The 18,078-nt window shown below is 36.9% G+C and overlaps 2 protein-coding genes across 3 annotated transcripts in view; both read right to left on the bottom strand.

The window, feature by feature from the left end:
• Nucleotides 1-15,061, bottom strand: LOC308645948 (olfactory receptor 7E24-like; the record flags this gene model as incomplete). 2 transcript variants are annotated; one of them, XM_081288400.1, is made up of 2 exons in its annotated part: nt 14,981-15,061; nt 1-864 (listed from the first exon to the last, which is right to left on the bottom strand). In XM_081288400.1, exon 2 carries the CDS (start codon nt 835-837, stop codon nt 1-3), a length of 837 nt encoding a protein of 278 aa, XP_081144526.1. In that variant the 5' UTR covers nt 838-864; nt 14,981-15,061. The 2 variants fall into 2 exon arrangements, with proteins under 2 accessions (XP_081144526.1, XP_081144525.1); XM_081288399.1 differs by lacking the exon at nt 14,981-15,061 and having other exon boundaries at nt 1-954.
• The window catches only part of LOC308645806 (olfactory receptor 7E24-like), a gene marked incomplete at both ends in the record, with an annotated part of 14,817 nt that continues 10,861 nt past the window's right edge, over nt 14,123-18,078 (bottom strand). The window contains one exon of the mRNA XM_081288210.1: nt 14,123-15,065. Within this exon, the coding sequence (XP_081144336.1) occupies nt 14,123-15,065 (943 nt within the window). The remainder of the gene's footprint in view (nt 15,066-18,078) is intronic.

Genomic DNA, 18,078 nt, shown 5'->3' on the forward strand with positions numbered 1-18,078 from the left:
CTAAGAGTGGAAAATTCGGCTGTGGAGTCTCCTAAGTGCATTTTTAATGTCCCTGTTCCTCAGGCTGTAGATGAAGGGGTTCAGCATGGGGGTGACAACAGTGTACATCACTGAGGCCACTGCACCCTTTCTGGGAGAATGTGATACAGCTGAACTCAAGTACACTCCAACAACTGTTCCATAAAATAAGCAAACAACTGCCAGGTGAGAGCCACAGGTGGAGAAAACTTTGTACTTCCCACCCGAGGATGGGATCCTCAGAATGGAGGCAATTATCTTATAGTAAGAGAAAAAGATCCCTGAAATAGGGAAAAGGCCATATATGGCAGCAAGAAAATACTTGACAATGTTATCAGAGAAGTTGTCAGAACAGGAAAGATTCAGAAGTTGAGAAGGGTCACAGAAGAAACTGGAAATTTTCACATCCTTGAAGCTGGTAATTTGTAAGATCATCAAATTGTGCAGCTGAGAGTCCAAAAGACTCAGCAAAAATGATACCAAAGTTAAGAAGCCACAGAGACGTGGGTTCATAATGACTGTATAATGCAGGGGGTGACAGATGGCCACAAACCGGTCATAAGCCATCACAGTCAGAAGCATGTCATCCATACATACAAAAATGCCAAAAAGAGACATTTGTGTTAGGCAGCCAACGTAGGAAATGACTCTGTTGTGAGTTAGGATGTTCACGAGCATCTTTGGGACTGTGGTCGAGATGAAACCAATGTCCACAAAAGACAGGTTGGAGAGGAAGAAGTACATGGGGGTGTGGAGGTGAGAGTCAGAGCTAACGGCCAGGATGATAAGCAGGTTCCCAAGCACCGTGATCAGGTACATGGACAGGAACAGTCCAAACAGGGTGGGCTGCAGGTCTGGGTCCTCTGAAAGGCTCATGAGTTGGAATTCTGAGACACGTGTTAGATTTTGTGCTACTATATTGCTTGAACACCTTTTAAAAAAATCAAAGAATGTGAGAATTAAGAAACGTGTACCAAGCACCCCTCTATCTGTACATATTTGCATGGAAGTATTCACAAAATTATTCACACTTGAATACTCTGCATCAATAATGATTCTCAGGCGTGTAACACACAGTCTTTGTACATTCTTCATTCACATTCTTCATTATTTACCCCTATTCCATATCCACTTGAGAGACATTGGTCTGAACAATGTCTAGGAGCAGTGGAAAAACAAGTTCATGATCACAACAAAATATTCCATACTCTTTTATGAAAAAAAAAAATGAAGAATAAGTAATGGCCTTCGTTATTAAGAAAAACACTATTAATGAAACTATTTATTAATAAAAGGAAATTCAGAAGCAGTTTGATATGCCTTGCTTGGTTCTATCAAATTGGGATAAATTCATTTGATTTAAGATATTTAAAGTACTGTGTATCAGGTACTTTAATTTCTCTGACAACTAAATCATGACTGAGAAATCATAATTAGAAAATATAATGGGCAATCATCAAGAAATCTCATTATTCATTTGAATTTTTATTCCCCTACCCTTAAGTTTGTTCTTGAAAATTTATATAAATTAATACATATTCTTCTCTTTGATGAACTTTAAATTTTGGTAAATATTGTTAAGTGCACACAATCAATGGTATCACCACAAATGCAGCATTTATACACATTGTACCTGTCAATAGTTCTAAAATCTTAAGCCCTAAGAAAAACTTTGAATAGATTACATTTTGATACTTATATTCAAATTTAAAAATATTTTATTTCTCTTTGGCATAAATTTGATATTTCTATAAATTTTGATATTTTATATCAACCCATAGAATATCAGTGAAATACCTATTATACAAAACAATTCTTCATTCTTTTTTTAAAATCTTTATTCTATTCTCCAGTTGTATGGAAATTCTTACTTCAGCTTTGTGAAGGAAAGAGATGGTTAGTGTATGTCAGGTTTCACTATTGAATTGGACAATAGAAAACAGAGAAGAACAAGCAGTAACATAATTACTTCTGGAAACTTCCTCATCTGTTAAACAGTAATAATAATGACTGACTTGGTGGAGATGCTGTAAGACTTTTTTAAATTTGGGATTGAGAGTCGGGTGTGGTGGTACCTGCCTGTATTCTTAGTGATTAAGGAGGCTCAATCAGGAGGATCACAAGTTCAAACCCAGCCTCAGCAACTTAGGCCCTAAGCAATTCAGTGAGACCCTGTCTCTAATAAAATATATAAAAGGACTGGGGATGTGGCTTAGTAGTTAAGCACCCTTGGGTTCAATAACCAGTATGCCCCCAAAAAACCTTTTTTGAGATTGAGATTTTGAGGATCCCTCTCTAGGCTCCCTCTCCTCTGCTCAGAAGGCCCACTTGCTCTGTTGTGCAGGTACTAGAAGATCTAGAGGGAGAACACTGGGCACCCTGGAAGCCAGAAAATGAACGTAAGTGCAGTTTTATACCTGGATAAGAGGAAGAATGGAGAATATTATCCAGTTCTTGTTTTTCCTAAAGCTGATTAGTATGAGGTTGGTTCTGAAGTAATTGTAGTAAATGGGGTTTAATGTCTTCTATCAAAGAGGAAATAGCAAGAACTCACATTGAGTGAAAGTATCGATACCTGGACATTTTCCCAATCCAGGGATCTTCAGAAAAAGGAAGTTTACTAAATAATCCCTTCCATAAAAGCATGATCATGAAGTTTACTAAATAATCCCTTCCATGAAGCAGATCAGCAGATGGGTAGACATACAAGCAGTATGAAAAAGCCACCAAAGAAAACACCCAAACAACCCAAAACATGTCAAGACGTTCCCTCTGACAACACAGTGGAGGAAATGTTAGAGAATAAAAATTTAGAAAGTTCACTTTTAAAATATTCAATAAGATAAAAGAAGATGTAGGAATTAACTTAGACAATATAAAAACTGAATGATCATTCCAATAAAGAGATAGAGATTCTGAAACAGAATGAAACAGAAATTGTGAAAATGACTCAATAAATCAAACAAAGAGTTCAATGGAAAGCATCACCAATAGAGTAGACCACTTTAAAGACATCCTCAGGCCTTGAATACATTGTAAAATCTTGAAAATAAACTCCACAATAAAGAAAATGTGTTAAGATATTATGACCAGAATATTCAAGAAATCTGGGATGACATTATAACAAAAAAATCTAAGAATTATTGGTGTGGATGAAGGCTCCAAAATACAAAATAAAGAAATATACAGTCTTATCAATGAAATAATATTAGAAACTTTTCCAGCCTTAGGAATGAGACAGAAATACAAATACAAGGTTCAAATGGAACCCCACACAATAAAGACCAAAGAAGATCTTATAAAAAACACATTATGATGAAAATGCCTAATATATATACAAGAAGGATAGAATTTTAAAGGCCTCAAGAAAAAAAATGGCCCATCACCTTTAGAGATAAGCCAATTCAGAAATCAAATGATTTCTCATCCAAGACCCTAAATGCCAAGAGGCCTTGAAAAAGTATTTATAATATCTGAAAGAAAATGGGCACCAACCAATATTACTATATCCAGCAAAATGATCATCTGGAGTTGAAGCTGAAAGGTAAAACTTCCATGATAAGGAGAAGCTAAAAGAATTTATAACCACTAAGCCAGCACTACAAACCATACTCAATGAAATATATTTCATGGCAAAAAAAAATGAAAAGTAAAATGAAGACAAGTATATGGATGAATCACACTGAAAGAATAGTCAACTTAAGGAGAATCAAGTCTGAATTAAGAATTAGATATAAGCCAAAATGTCAGGAAATAAAAATCATCTCTCATATAATGTTGATATAAATGCTCTAAACTGTTCAATCAAAAGACTGAGATTGGTAGATTGCATCAAATATAAGACCATAAGAAACTTGACTTATAAACTTGCTTTACAGGAAAAGAGATCCAAAGAACCAAGGTGAAAGGATGAAAAAATATCTATCATACAAATGAAAATTGAGGGCAAGCAGGAGTCACTCTTCTATCAAAGTAGACTTCAAGGAAATTAGCTGGAAGAGAAGAAAAAGGTCTCTTCACAGTGACAAAGGAACTCATCTAACAACAACATATAATGAACATAAATCCTCATGCTGGGTACACATATACATAAAACACACCTTCTCAAAATGAAGAATTAAACAGGCCACAGTGCAATAATGGGTGATTTCAACACCCCTCTCTCACTGTCAGATAGGTCATCCAGACATAAGTAAAGACTGATCAGAGCTGAATATCATTACTAATCAAATGGGCTTCAGAGACAGCTACAGAATATTTAATCCATCAAAACCTGAATTCCTATTCTTCTTAGTGGCACATGAAACATTTTCTAAAACATTGGCTTATAGGTAACAAAGCAAATCTTAGTAACTATAAAAAGAGGATACACTTTCTTGAATTTTGTCATATCATAATGGAATTGAGTTAGAAATCAATGATAATATAAAATTAAAAAACATTTTAACACCTGTAGATTAAATAGCACACTTTTTAACTTTAAATGGACCATAAAAGAAATCAGAGGAGAAATAAAATAATTCTTAAAAACAAATGAGAATAGAGATGCAATATATGAAAATCTCTGGGACAGCATGAAGATAATTCTAAGAGGAAAGTTGATAGCACTGAGTTCCTATATGAAAAAAATAGAAAAGTATCAAACAAATAATCCAACATTATGACTCAAGGCCCTAGAAAAAGAACAAATAATTCCAAAATCAGTAAAAGATAGGAAATGATTAAAATCAGAATTGAAATTAATAAAAATGAGAATTTAAAAATATAAAGGATCAGTGCAACTGAGTTGTTTCTTTGGAAAGATAAACTTTTAACCAACTAACTGAAATAAAGAGAAAGATTCAAAGCAACAAAATTAAAGTGAAAAAAAGAAAATATCATCAAAGACACTTTTGAAATCTAGAGGACCATTAGAAACAATTCGGAAATTTATACTCCAGTAACATGGAAAATCATGAGACACTGACAAAATTTTTAGACACATATGACCAAAACAGAAATAGGAGGATATATTAAACTTAAATAAACAAATATCAAGCTGATAATTTAACCAACAATTAAAAGACTTTCAACAAAGAAAAGAGCAAGAACAGAGGTATATTAATCCAAGTTCTACCAGACGTTTAAAGAAGAAATAATGCCAGTCCTCCTCAAATTATTCCATGATATAGAAAAAGAAGGAATATTTTTAAATTTATTCTATAAAGCCAGTATCACCCTTATATCAAAACCAGACAGACATATCACAGAAAGAAAACCTAAGGTCAATAAACCTGATGAACATAGATGCAAAAATTCTTAACAAAAATATTGATTAAAAAAAAAACGGTAAGAAGATAGTATAGCATGATTGAGTGGTTTTCATTCCAGGGATCCAATGTTTCTTCAACAAATGCAAATCAATAAATTTAATACATCACATAAATGGAGTTAAGGACAAGAATCTGTCATTATCTCAATAAGGTGCAGAAAAGGCTTTTGACAAAGTCCAGCACTCTTCGTGTGAAAAACACTGGGGAAACTCTCATACGTGGAAATTAGATCAAAAATAAGGGAAAAAAAAGGGAAAAAAAGGGTTGGAATCTCATGGAAACAGAGATCAACACAGTATAGAAAGGGATTGAGGGTCAGGGAAGGAAGGAGGGATGGGAAATGGGAGGAAAGGTGGAATGAAATTGACCAAATTAGCATATGGAATATGTGAATATTCCACAGTGAATTTCCCCTATGTGTATATCTATAAAATACTAATTTTAAAAAGTGTAAATAAATAGAAGAAAGACCAATAGAAGAAACAAAACAGGAAGAGGGAGGAAGAAAGGAGAAAGTGAAGTGCTAGGGACTGAATCAGAGCAGATTATATGCCATGCTTGTGTCATTATGTCAAAACGAACCCAGTATAGTGTATAACTACAATTCACTAATAAAAACTAAATATAGGGGATTGTACAAAACAGAAAATCACCTGCAGGATACCATAGTGGTTACTAGTGCAGATAGTGGTCACCAATGAATGCAAAACCATGGGTGAAACAAAAGAGAATATTAGATTGCCTGGCTTAATGTAAATCCTTTTAAATATACTGTAATACATTTTTTTTTCAAAACCTGTGATTATTCAGTGAGAAATTTACAACACTGTATTGCAAGGTTTATAATCTGTGGATACAAAATACACAACAGCCATACAAAGATAGAAGAAAACAAAGTCTTATAATGTTTTCTACTTTGTAGTCATTAAAGTCATACAATATTAACTCTAAGTAGATTGTAGTATGTTAAGATGCATATTGAAATTTTCAGAGAAACTAGCAAACTGTCATTAGTATGTAAATACTAGTAAGAAATTAAAATAATTAGAATAGGTGTTTACATATGTCCACAGGCCCTGAAGTCTTATTTGTCCAAAATAAGAAATAACCAAAATGTTTTTTTAAAACACATTGTCCTGAATCCATATAATGCAATATTTCTCAGCAAAACAATGGACAGTACACACCCTGCTTGAATCTCACAAATTTTGTGTGTGGAGACAGCTGATCTAACACCATGTATATTGTATGATTTCAGGCAAAATGAACCTAGGGTTAAAAATTCTCAAAAGTAGCTTCATCTGGGGGAGGAAAAAGTTGCGTGGGAAAGGACACAGATAATTTTCTTGTGATATTGCAATGTTCTACGCTTAAAAGCAGTAAGGTTTTATGGGTGGGTGGGTGTGTGAAAACTCTAGTTAAGATTTATGACATTCAATACATGTACTTCTGAACTCACCAAAAATGGAATAAGTGGGGTTGATTTGGGACAGGTGAGAAGCACAAAAGAAATTAAATATAACTAGCAAATGTTCCATCTGAGTAATGAGTTACTATTCAGTTCATTTTACATATACTTAAAAAGTTATGTAATAAAATGCTTATATAAAGAGAAAATGTTCAAATTGCGTATCTAGTAGTTTGTCTCATTATTACATCCACCTGTTGTCAGACCAACACCACTGTAGTCAGCATGTGTACATGTGAAGTGTGTGGTGGTTCTTTCCTACACCAGAATTGAAACCCACTGTCTAACAATATCCAGGCTCCATGAATACTAGCTATTAATATAGTCAATAATAGGCACTTCCTATTTTTAATTAAGTGAATTGGATAATACTTGTCTCAGGACTAACCTTAGATAGAGATCTGAACAATTCCCTAAGAAATTTGAGTTCTTAGTATCTCTGCATAATTCCATTCTCCTGCAAACCTGTTTCCCAGACACACCTACTCTTATGAACTGGAGAAGTGCAATTTTCTGTTGGAGTTTCTGCATCAGTATTTATTAACGTACCCATAAACACTTGTCCCTAAAAGAAACTTACCTGAGTACTTAAATCTCATCTAAGCAGTCTGCAACACAATTCCTACTGACCCTGAAATGAGTCCCTGTGAAGTATATTCTTCTACTTCATTCAGTCTGGATCTGATGTAAAACATTAACTGTAGAGAGGGCATCATTTAACCAGTAAGTTATTAGTATGAGAATCATTTCAAAATTCCTGTGCCTTTCTTCACATCACACACAAAAAAGGCTCTGTATAATAGGTTAGCAGAGGATAATTGATTTCCAACTAAAATGCATGTCCAATCTTGCTATGAATGACCAACATGCATGGCCCTATAAAAAGAAGTCATTAACACCTACATTCACTTAAGCATGACTTTGGTCACCAAAATACAGTGGCACCCTAACTAGGCACCATGAAAACTCACAAAGAAGTTTGGTCTTGTGTAGGGAATAATATTTCCATTTTGTTCCAGGAAAAATAAAAAAGACAGTAGCCTGGGTTGGAGCCAGAAAGCAGCATTTCGATCCTGCATTACTAACCTGACAGTGTGTGCATGTGTGTGGGAGTCTCTCTACTTATCCCTGCTCACATTACTTTGTGGAGCAATAGGCGCATCTCTACAACTTGTGTGGCACCTACGGGAAGTATGGACCTTAATAAACTTTGATCCTTGTGATTTTAGTAAAATATTCCATGATTAGGGAAATACAAATGCTGGAGGAAAGCAATTGTCAAGGGCAATTGATGATGTGAAATGCAGAAGTGTGTCCCAGTTGAAGGCAGAAGCCTGAAGTAACCCCTTCAAGTTCCTGCCTCCATTCCTTTACTCAAGCCCATGAAAGTCTCTGCCATGATCTTTTAAAAATTGACTATTTCAGGTGATATTCATAAATAAAATAAAGGGCTCTATCACCATGAAATGGACACAAACAAGACACTATGCCAACTTGCCTCTATTTCCATGGGACATTCCTAAAAGGGATGAAACTGCAGACAGAAACTCCAAGTGTGTTGAATCAAACTGATTTGGGCCAGTTTTAGGAAAGAATGGTGGGTCGCTTCTATATGCAACAGACATGTTTTTGATTCCTCCCCTGTGCCAAGAAAACCATTCTATGTGAAATCCAAAATGAAAGAGGGATGTAGCCTTCCCAAATACACAGCATATGCATCTAGAGGGTCATACATAAAACATCCCCTACAGAAGAAGGAAAATGGTAACTTCAGATCACTTCATGCATTAGCTGAGTGGCCTGAGGATTAAGTTTGTCATTGGTAATAACAATAATAATAATATCTAAGTTTTATGTTGCCTTAACCTCATAGATGTCACATATTAATCACATACAGAGAAACTATTATCCATTTAACCCTGACTCCCTACAGTTTTATCAAATAGAAATAAATTCAGATGAAAATGCTGAGTCTCAGAGACACAGACAACCCTCCCTACCGCTCAGAGATAATGCGTCTGGTGGCAAGATTCAAATTTGAAATGTGAGACTCTGAGTCTGATCCAGTTAATATTTTTATCATTTACCAGAAAACAGAATGTTTCCAGCAGATGTCTCAATAAGGCTCAGCCACATTTTTAAAGTATTTCCAGCATCATGAGTAGACAAGAAATCAAACCTGATCTTATGTTTGCTTTGAGACCGAGAGGGCTATTTTCAACCATAAGGGACCATGTGGTGAGCTCGAGGAGGTTCTGGAGGGGGCCCAAGAGCATGATCTGTGCTGAATGATCATCAGCCTCCCCTACCGTGACCTCTCCTATGACCTGGGACTGTTCTTCCATAGTGCATGCAGCACACACACACACACACACACACACACACACACACACACTGCTCTGCCCTGTGATCCCCAGGAATCCCACGAGGAAGAGCAGCTTGGGCAAGGCTCTCTTTCTGCAGTGATAGGGAAGAGGAATGGCTGGTGGGCTTGCTGATGGGACGGTCTGCTAGGATTCTCCTGTGATGCCCTGTGTCCATGGTCAGACAGCCCAGTACAAACAAGACTGCACTCTTTCCCACCTAACAAAGGAGTACAAGTTACATTTTCAAGTCACTTTTTCAATTTTTATGAAATAATAATAAAGTGGACATGCATAACTCAAGTCCAATAGTGCTTAAGAAATGAAACAAATAATGTAGAACACATTGCTCAGCACCTGCATCTAGGAAGCCCCCTATACCAGTTCATGAGGCTAAGGCTACTCTCATTTCCCTCATCCTGTCCATACCATCATGGTCCTTCATAGAGCTTAGGAAACACTTCAGAAGGACCCATTTGTGCTGTTTTGAGTGAGATTTTTATGAGAAATAGAACTAGTGGAGGGACATCAAATTTTTAATCACCTTAAACAGAAATGTAAACTTCACAGTCCCCATAGCTGAAACTTTGCATATTGGTATCCGATCATCTGGATCCCCAAAGTGATGTTTGTCCTCTTGATGAGGAACACTACCTCCAACAGCACTTCCCACATCCACTGGCTCCGTCTGCACTTACTGGGTCACACTGCTTCTCTGCTGGGTCATGACCAAGAAATGCACATCCCAAGACCCACTCATAACGGGTGCCCAGTAAAGGCTCTGACTATGTCCACAGCATTCATATGAATACAGTGTCAGCAGCTTCTGATAGGGACAACCACAGGCCGAGACAGACCCATGCAGTCCACTGGACAGGAACCGTCAGTGAAAAGGCTGGAGTCACAGGCTGATGACTTGCTCTTAAAGGACCATGGAAGCTCAATGCACACAGCTCCTAATTAGTCAAATAGGTCCACATTACCCCATCTCTAAGGACCTCTGAACATTCATGGAGGAAGCAAAGCAAAATAATGTCCACAAACTTTTTGGATCCTGACTAATTAGGGGGAAGCTTGTGTGTGCTACTTGCTTCTTTCACTTTTTTAAAAAAGTCATATCTTCTTCAAATGTCCATTTTTATTGGGTGAAGATGTAAATAAAAAATATAACATTGTGACCATACCAAATGCAAACTTCACTCACATTAATGACATTCACTTGTTCTGCAGAAATCACCATCAACCGTGTCCAGAAATTTTTGATTTTCCAAAACTGAAACTTTTACCCTTGTCTAAAACTCTCCATTAGTCCCACACCACAGCCCAGACAACCACCATTCCTCTGTGAAACATAAAGAGGAAACAGTCACCCACCCCTTAAATACCTAATAAGGAAGAAAGAACTGTTTTTTTGTTTTGTTTTTGATCATTTATACTGACCTATTACAGTGCTTCACTGTTTGTCTGATCATAAATCATCTCATTTATAGCACCAAGGACACCCCGGAACCCCATTTTTCATAATATACTATGATATCTACAATGTTAAATACCAAAAACAGCAGGAATGGTGGGGTCAGCAATTTCTAATCAAAATCAATGAGTAGCCATGAACTATATCTGGCATTAAAGCAAACAGCAGGTGTCAACTATGTCATCTGCAGCAGTAATACTGGCACGTGGATGGATCTAGTCTGTGAAGGACACACTTCTATAATAAATGCTTTAACCATAACATGGCACTAAATTCCAGGAATGAACATCATTCAGTTTGTCACTTTATTATTGCAACAATCTTTTGAACATTCTTTGGCATGTATATTGACTGGCTCCAGAGGCAGAGTAATGTCAGTCTGTCCATCTCTCTGTGCTCATACATCTTAATGGAATAATAATATTATCCATCGCCACATGAAATATGACAGATAAGTTAAGCATGAAACCTAATAAATATTTGGTCATTATGTTTTTTCAAAATAGTAAGAACTCAATCATTAAGGAGTGAGTCTACTATTGCAGTCAGCTTTTTTTGCTGCTGTGATCAAAAGATCTGATGAGAACAACTTAAATGAGGAAAAGTTCATTTGGCCCATGGTTTCAGAGGTTCAGGCCAGGTTTAGTGCAATCCATAACTCTGGGCCCGAGGTGAGGCAGAACACCATGGCAGGAGGGCATGGAGGAGGGACACAGCTCAAAACGTGGCAAATGGGAAGCAGAGAGAAAGAGAGCGCTCCACTCACCAGGAGCCAAATAGAAACCCAAAGACATGCCCCTAGTGACCTGCCTCCTCCAGCCACCCTCTACCCGCCTTCTGTTACCACCCAGTTAATCCTGGTCAGTGGACTAATTCGCTGATTAGGTTACAGCTCCTGTGATCTAATCATTCACTATGAACCTCCTTGTGTTGCCTCACACCGAAACCATAACAATCTACTGTGAAATGCAATTGTCAAAGCACACTGCAGCAAGGGAATGATGGGAGACTCTAAAGCGTGTCTCTAAGGGTTTCCTGTCACTTCCCACCACTTTATTTTCCCTAGGCTCATGAAAGTCTCTACCACTGTTTTTGAATGTTGAAGATACTGTTAAGGGCTGGGCATACAGCTCAGTTAGTAGAGTGCTCGCCTCGCATGCACAAGGACCTGGGTTCAATCCCCAGCACCAAAAAAAAAAAAAAAATGCTGTTAAGTGGAAGAATAGGGCTCTTGTGTCCATGACACAGACACAAAAGACAGCTATTCCATCTCATCTATGACACGTTCCTAAGAATGATGTAAGTACAGAAAGGAAAGAATCCAGTGCCCTGAAGCCATACTGATTATGCCCAAGATCTGTGAACAGAGAAAAGGTCTAGTCAATGGTAAACACAACTTTTTTTTATCTCCTCTCTGCCAAAAATGGTATAGGCTTTGGGGAACCAGAGATTAAAAGATTTAGTCATTCCTATCTGAATACACAGCATATACCTACAGAAGGATGACATTAAAATGCGACAGTAAAAAAATAGGAAAAAAGTAATGTAAGATCAGGACATGTTTTAATTGAAGGGTATGGACAATGATCTTGCCATATGAATAAAGACTATCCAACATGTATTTGCCCCTATTTTACATATTCAATGCATGGAAATAGAGAACAAACCTTTTCTGTTTAATTTGTATTCAATGCAACTGTATAAAATAGAATTCACCTCAGATGACAATCCTGGTTCTCAGTGACACTAACAACCATTTCTATGTTCAGGAAATAATAAGTGGAGCAAACAGCAGTGAAATTAAATTGTGAGTCTCTAGGACTGTTGTTTCCTAATATTAGCAACATTCTAAGCAGAGCTCCAGAGGCCTTAACTGCAGGCACATCTCAGGTACACTCCGACCACTCTCCAGTTTCCTGAATCATAATAAAATCAAGGCATGACTCTGGGTCTCCTTTTCACATTGAGTGGGCTCATTGTAAGAACGCAGAGGATGTGGGCAGCTCCGGGGATACCCTGTGGGTGTACCCAGTGTGTCCAGCTATTGTTGCCTACTTTTTCTTTGTTTTTCTCCCCTCTCCTCTGAGCCATTCTTCCTTAATTGGTGCAACAGAGGCCAGGCATTGTGGTGTCCTGTGATCTACCGGATATGCTAGGACTAAAGTTCACAGGGAAGAAGGGGCCCCATCCTGGAGTGAGAGGAAAGTGAAAGCACAGGTTGGTTGTGAAGGGGACAACCTGCCCATGTGCCCTGAGTCTCAAATCCACAGTGCAATTCTAACATGGCTACAGTTATTCAACCTAAAAACCTAGGTTGAGTTACCCAAAAACCCGAGCCCCATTTCTGTAAAATAAAATAAAGTGCCTGGAAAATTTTGCAGATGAAGTCAAATAATCCATGTGGAACCCTGGTCAGCACCTGGCACTCAGGAATTTCCCATTAGCAATTCGTGATGTTATTTATGGTTGCTCTCCTTATCCTCATCACCTTCATTCACCCTTTTTAATGCTTAGGACAAGGGTAACTAGGGTGTATTTACTCCCTTTTTGGATAAAACTCTATGAGAAATAGAGTCATTGTGGCAGAAAAAGAAAATCTTTGCATGAGATTTTGGTTACCATCACCACTAACAGTCCCCCTGTGGCTACCCAAATATCATATTCCTCCTGAGGAAAAAAAGGAGGCAATGCATAGGACATTCCCTCTTCCAATCTTTACCTCCCTCAGAAGTTACTGTTTTTACTGTGTATCTGGTAGGTCATTACCCAGGAGAGCAGCCCCAACACACCTCCCTCGCAGGACTAACCTGGCCCCATTCAAGATGAATGTCCATGCAGTTTTGGATAGCAGGTTCCTGGTGCAAACAATCATGGAAGAAAGAGACAGATATGGAGCCCACTAAACTGGGAACCATTAAGCAGAAGGGCTAGAAGCAGAAGCTGAATGTGACCCCAGAGGCTCATGTCTCAGAGCTCATATTTAGTCATATTTGTCCAGGTAAAAACAAAACCTAAGAACTTCATATTAATGATGGAAGAAGGGGAGAAAATAAATGTCAAAAATGTTATTTGGCTCTTCTGATACTGACAACGAAGTACATGTGTCCTATTCATTTCTTTAATTTCTTTTTTATATTTTATTTGCTTTTTATTTCCATTTCTATTATGGCAAATTCAAAATTTCACTAAAATGGATAACTTTCACCAGTGTCAAGGGCACAGTTCAGGGGCATTTGATATATTGATTTTATTGTGAAGATATCATCATCATCCACCTACAGATTTTTTTTATTTATGCAACATGAACCTATTTTCCCTAACACTGGCCACCATCATTCACTATGAAATAGCAAAACCATGAAGCTGCAAAAAACAGTATTACTATGAAGGATAAATTGACAGGACTAGATGTAAAGGATAAATTGACAGGACTAGCTTTGCTGTATTTTCCAACAAATATTGCAACTGGACACCACAGGTGCTGAGATTATACTGTTCTCCTGTGCAATCTCTTCAGGGCACTCTTAATATCTCTGTTTCTCAGGCTGTAGATGAAGGGGTTCAACATGGGAGTGATCACAGTGTACATCACAGAGGCCACCACACCCTTTCTGGGAGAATGTGACACAGCTGATCCAAGGTACACTCCAAAGGCTGTTCCATAAAATAGACAAACAACTGCCAGGTGAGATCCACAGGTGGAGAAGGCTTTGTACTTCCCCCCTGATGACTGGATTCTCAGAATGGAAGAAACAATTTTATAGTATGAATAAATAATTCCTGAGATGGGGAGTAAACCATAAAAGGCACCAATAACATACTTGATAATGTTATTAGAAAAAGTCCCAGAACAGCTAAGATTAAGGAGTTGGGAAGGGTCACAGAAGAAATTAGAAATTTTTGAATCCTTGAAATATGTAAATTGTAAGACAATTAAATTGTGTAGCTGGGAGTCAAAAAGGCTAACCAAAAATGACACCAAAACTAAGAAGCCACAGAGGCGAGGGCTCATAATGACTGAGTAATGCAGGGGGTGACAGATGGCCACAAAGCGGTCATAGGCCATCACAGTCAATAGAAAATCATCCATACATGCAAAAATGATAAAAAGAGACATCTGTGTCAGGCAGCTCACATAGGAGATGACTCTGCTCTGAGTTAGGATGTCCACAGTCATCTTTGGAACTATGGTGGAGGAGAAACAAATGTCAACCAAGGACAGGTTGGAGAGGAAGAAGTACATGGGGGTATGGAGGTGGGAGTCTAAGGTGACTGCCAGGATGATGAGCAGGTTCCCAAGCACTGTGACCAGGTACATGGACAGGAACAGTCCAAAGAGGATGGGATGTAGGTCTGGATCCTCTGAGAGTCCCAAGAGATGGAATTCTGAGACACCCGTCAGATTTTGTAGTTCCGTATTTGTTGGACACCTTGGGAAGGGTAGGGAGAGATGTTGGGGGAAAGGAAGTACATAAACAGGAACCCATCACTCTGTATTATTTTGAATTCATTTGAATTCATGGATTCACAAGTATTCAAACTTGAAGTCAATACTCTTTGAACAAAACATTTATGGAAAATCCAAACTCTTTAGATACTTTCATTATTGGTTTTTGTGTTATTCATGTCCTTCCATTTACACCTAAATAAAAACACTCAAATGAACAATATTAGAATACCAGGAGCATTAGAGAAAATAAGTCCATAATCACAAGAAAATGCAGCCTACTCTTCAGAAAAGAAAATAAATAATGGGTAATAGGCCTCCTCATATTTAGAAAAAAATCATTCTAATGAAAGGAAATTAAGAAGTTACCCAATATATCTTTCTTCATTCTAAGTCCTTAGGGACAAAATCTTTGAATTACAATATTAAAAACATTAAGTTCTGTATTCTCTTACAATTAAATCAAGGTTGATTATTTACAGTCAGAAACCATTTTATGTGCAGTTTTTCTTCTAGAGATTTTATTTTTCTGATTCCCCTCCTCTTTAAATGTATACTTTAAAATTTATGCAGTAATAAATAATTATTCTTTGCTTTTGTGGACTTAAAATTTTTTATGGTTTTGTAATAATTGTACCTAATAGTGTGATTCACTGTGACATATTTGTGCACAATATGATTTGGACAGTTTAATTTTTAATTATTTCCTATTCTCTCCTCCTGCACCCCATTTTAATAAACATGGTTAAGTTCACATAATCAATAGTACCACTGATATAAAATGTGACATTATTGTACATTGAAACTGTCAATAATTTATCAATAATAAAAGATAAGAACCTTCTTTGAATATTTTATTTTTATACAGGCTTATTTGGGATAATTCATGAAATATAAGATATATAAAAATGTTCTTTTTTATTCTTTTGTGATATTTCTATACTGGACTTGATTGGGGCCTTGAATACTTCATGGAATTTCAGAACATAACCTATCAAATTTACAGATTAAGACCTTAGTACCAAATAAAGGCCCAAGCATAGGTTTATGTCCCAACATTATTTCTATGTAATAGATTTTCACATGAATAGTCCCTGATGCAAGGATTGCAATTACTTACTTCACATACTTGAAGGAAAATAGGTTCGTTATTAGGATTTAATTAAGAAAATATGCCAAAGAGAAAAATAAAAGAATATAAGCAGCCAGGATATTTGCATCATCTATAAAATGGCAGCGATAATTACCTCCTGTTTCTGTTGTAAGAGAGTATTTTTTAAATCTTTTAAATGTTAATGGTTTGGGGGCTCATTAGTTAATATGTTCACCTGTGGAGATTTTTACTATTAGTGCACCATAGTTACACATACAATTGGGATTATTTTGACACAGCCAATGGATATACTCACCTCTACTTCAGTCCTCAATACTTCCTCTTTCCACTCTCTCCTACCTCTCCTGTGGAGATTTTAATATACCCAGATACCTTGGTCTCAAACAAAAATCACTTTAATCAGAATGTGCATTTGAAGTTCTTGAGTGAGTAACAGGGTTAAGAACTCCAACTTTAGAATATTTTCTGGCATTTAGAAAATTCTGCTTGGATATTAACTTTGCTACTCTCCATTAATACACACTATCCATATTAAAATAAAAACATCTGATAATATTTGCATCAAAACCCACATTTGATAGAGGTCTGAATAATTACCTATGAAAACTGAGTTCTTTGTATCTCTGTAAGAGACCATTCTCCTGCAGACCTGTCCCCAAACACAGCTACAGTCATGAATCGGGTGGGGGTGAAGTTCGCTGTTGATGTTTCCACATTAGTATCGATGTATGTGTCCATAAACAGTTTTCCTTAAAACTTACCTGAAAAGTACCTAATGCTCATCTAAGTGGCTTACAAGAACCCCTATAACCCTTGAAATGTGCTAGTTTGCATCCACATGTGGATTAAAGTCACTCATGAAATACACACATCTACGCAAAGGCTTTATGTGATGTGCACTATTACCCAAAGGAGGAACATCAGTTACCTTATAAGTTCATTATTATGCAAATCCTTTCAAAATTCTTCTGCCTTTCACAATTTCACAAAAGTGAAAATTACTATATAATAGTGGAGAGAGGGTATATTTTGAATTTTCCATAATCGATGAATGTTCAGTATAATAACTGATCACCTGCATACACTATCCCAATTAAAAAAAAACAGTCATTGTCATATGTGAAATTCACTTTTTCATAAGATTTATCAACAAAAATATCACTGAGGTCCTTCTAGTAATAATCCTTCCAAGATAACTGATCAAGGTGATTCATATGTATATTGTATTGGAAATTCTATTTCCATGTAACTCCAAAAGGAGAAACATCGCCCTGCAATGGAAGTTAGCAAATCCAGGTTTTCATGCTATATATTGACCTGAATCACATGCAGAACATGTGTAAACTTTCCACCTCCCAAAAGCATGTACTACTTAATGAAATTAGGGAGCATAATGCCTGTCACCACCCAATGTGTAATATAAGTGATGTTTAGAACCTAACAAATATTTTGATATTATATCTTTTAAAAAGAATTCAATGGTTAAGAAAATAGTGAGTCAATTCATATACATAATTGTCATAGATAATAGTCTAAAATGTGTCTCCGCCCAAGCATTAAGACATTCCTGTCCCTTCTCTTTGTACCTCTATTGTTCTTTTGATACCTGTGAAAACCTCTGCCTTTGCCTTCAAATGCCTGACTGTTGTCGATGCTGTGGGAGAGAAGTATAGTTCTCAGGTGCCCATGACACAGACACCAGCAAGAACTGTTCAATCTTGTCTCTAAGGGATATTCCTGAAATGGTGAAAGTACAGATGGGAAAAAAAAAACAAGTATGTTGAAGCCACACTCAGTACAGCCAGGATTTGTGAACAAGGAAGGGTCTGTTCAAAGTTTAACATTCTTTTAATTTTGATGCTTCCTCTATGCCAAAAACCAT

The sequence above is a fragment of the Spermophilus citellus genome (assembly GCF_964194105.1).
Source record: "Spermophilus citellus genome assembly, chromosome: 3".
NCBI lineage: Eukaryota > Metazoa > Chordata > Mammalia > Rodentia > Sciuridae > Spermophilus > Spermophilus citellus.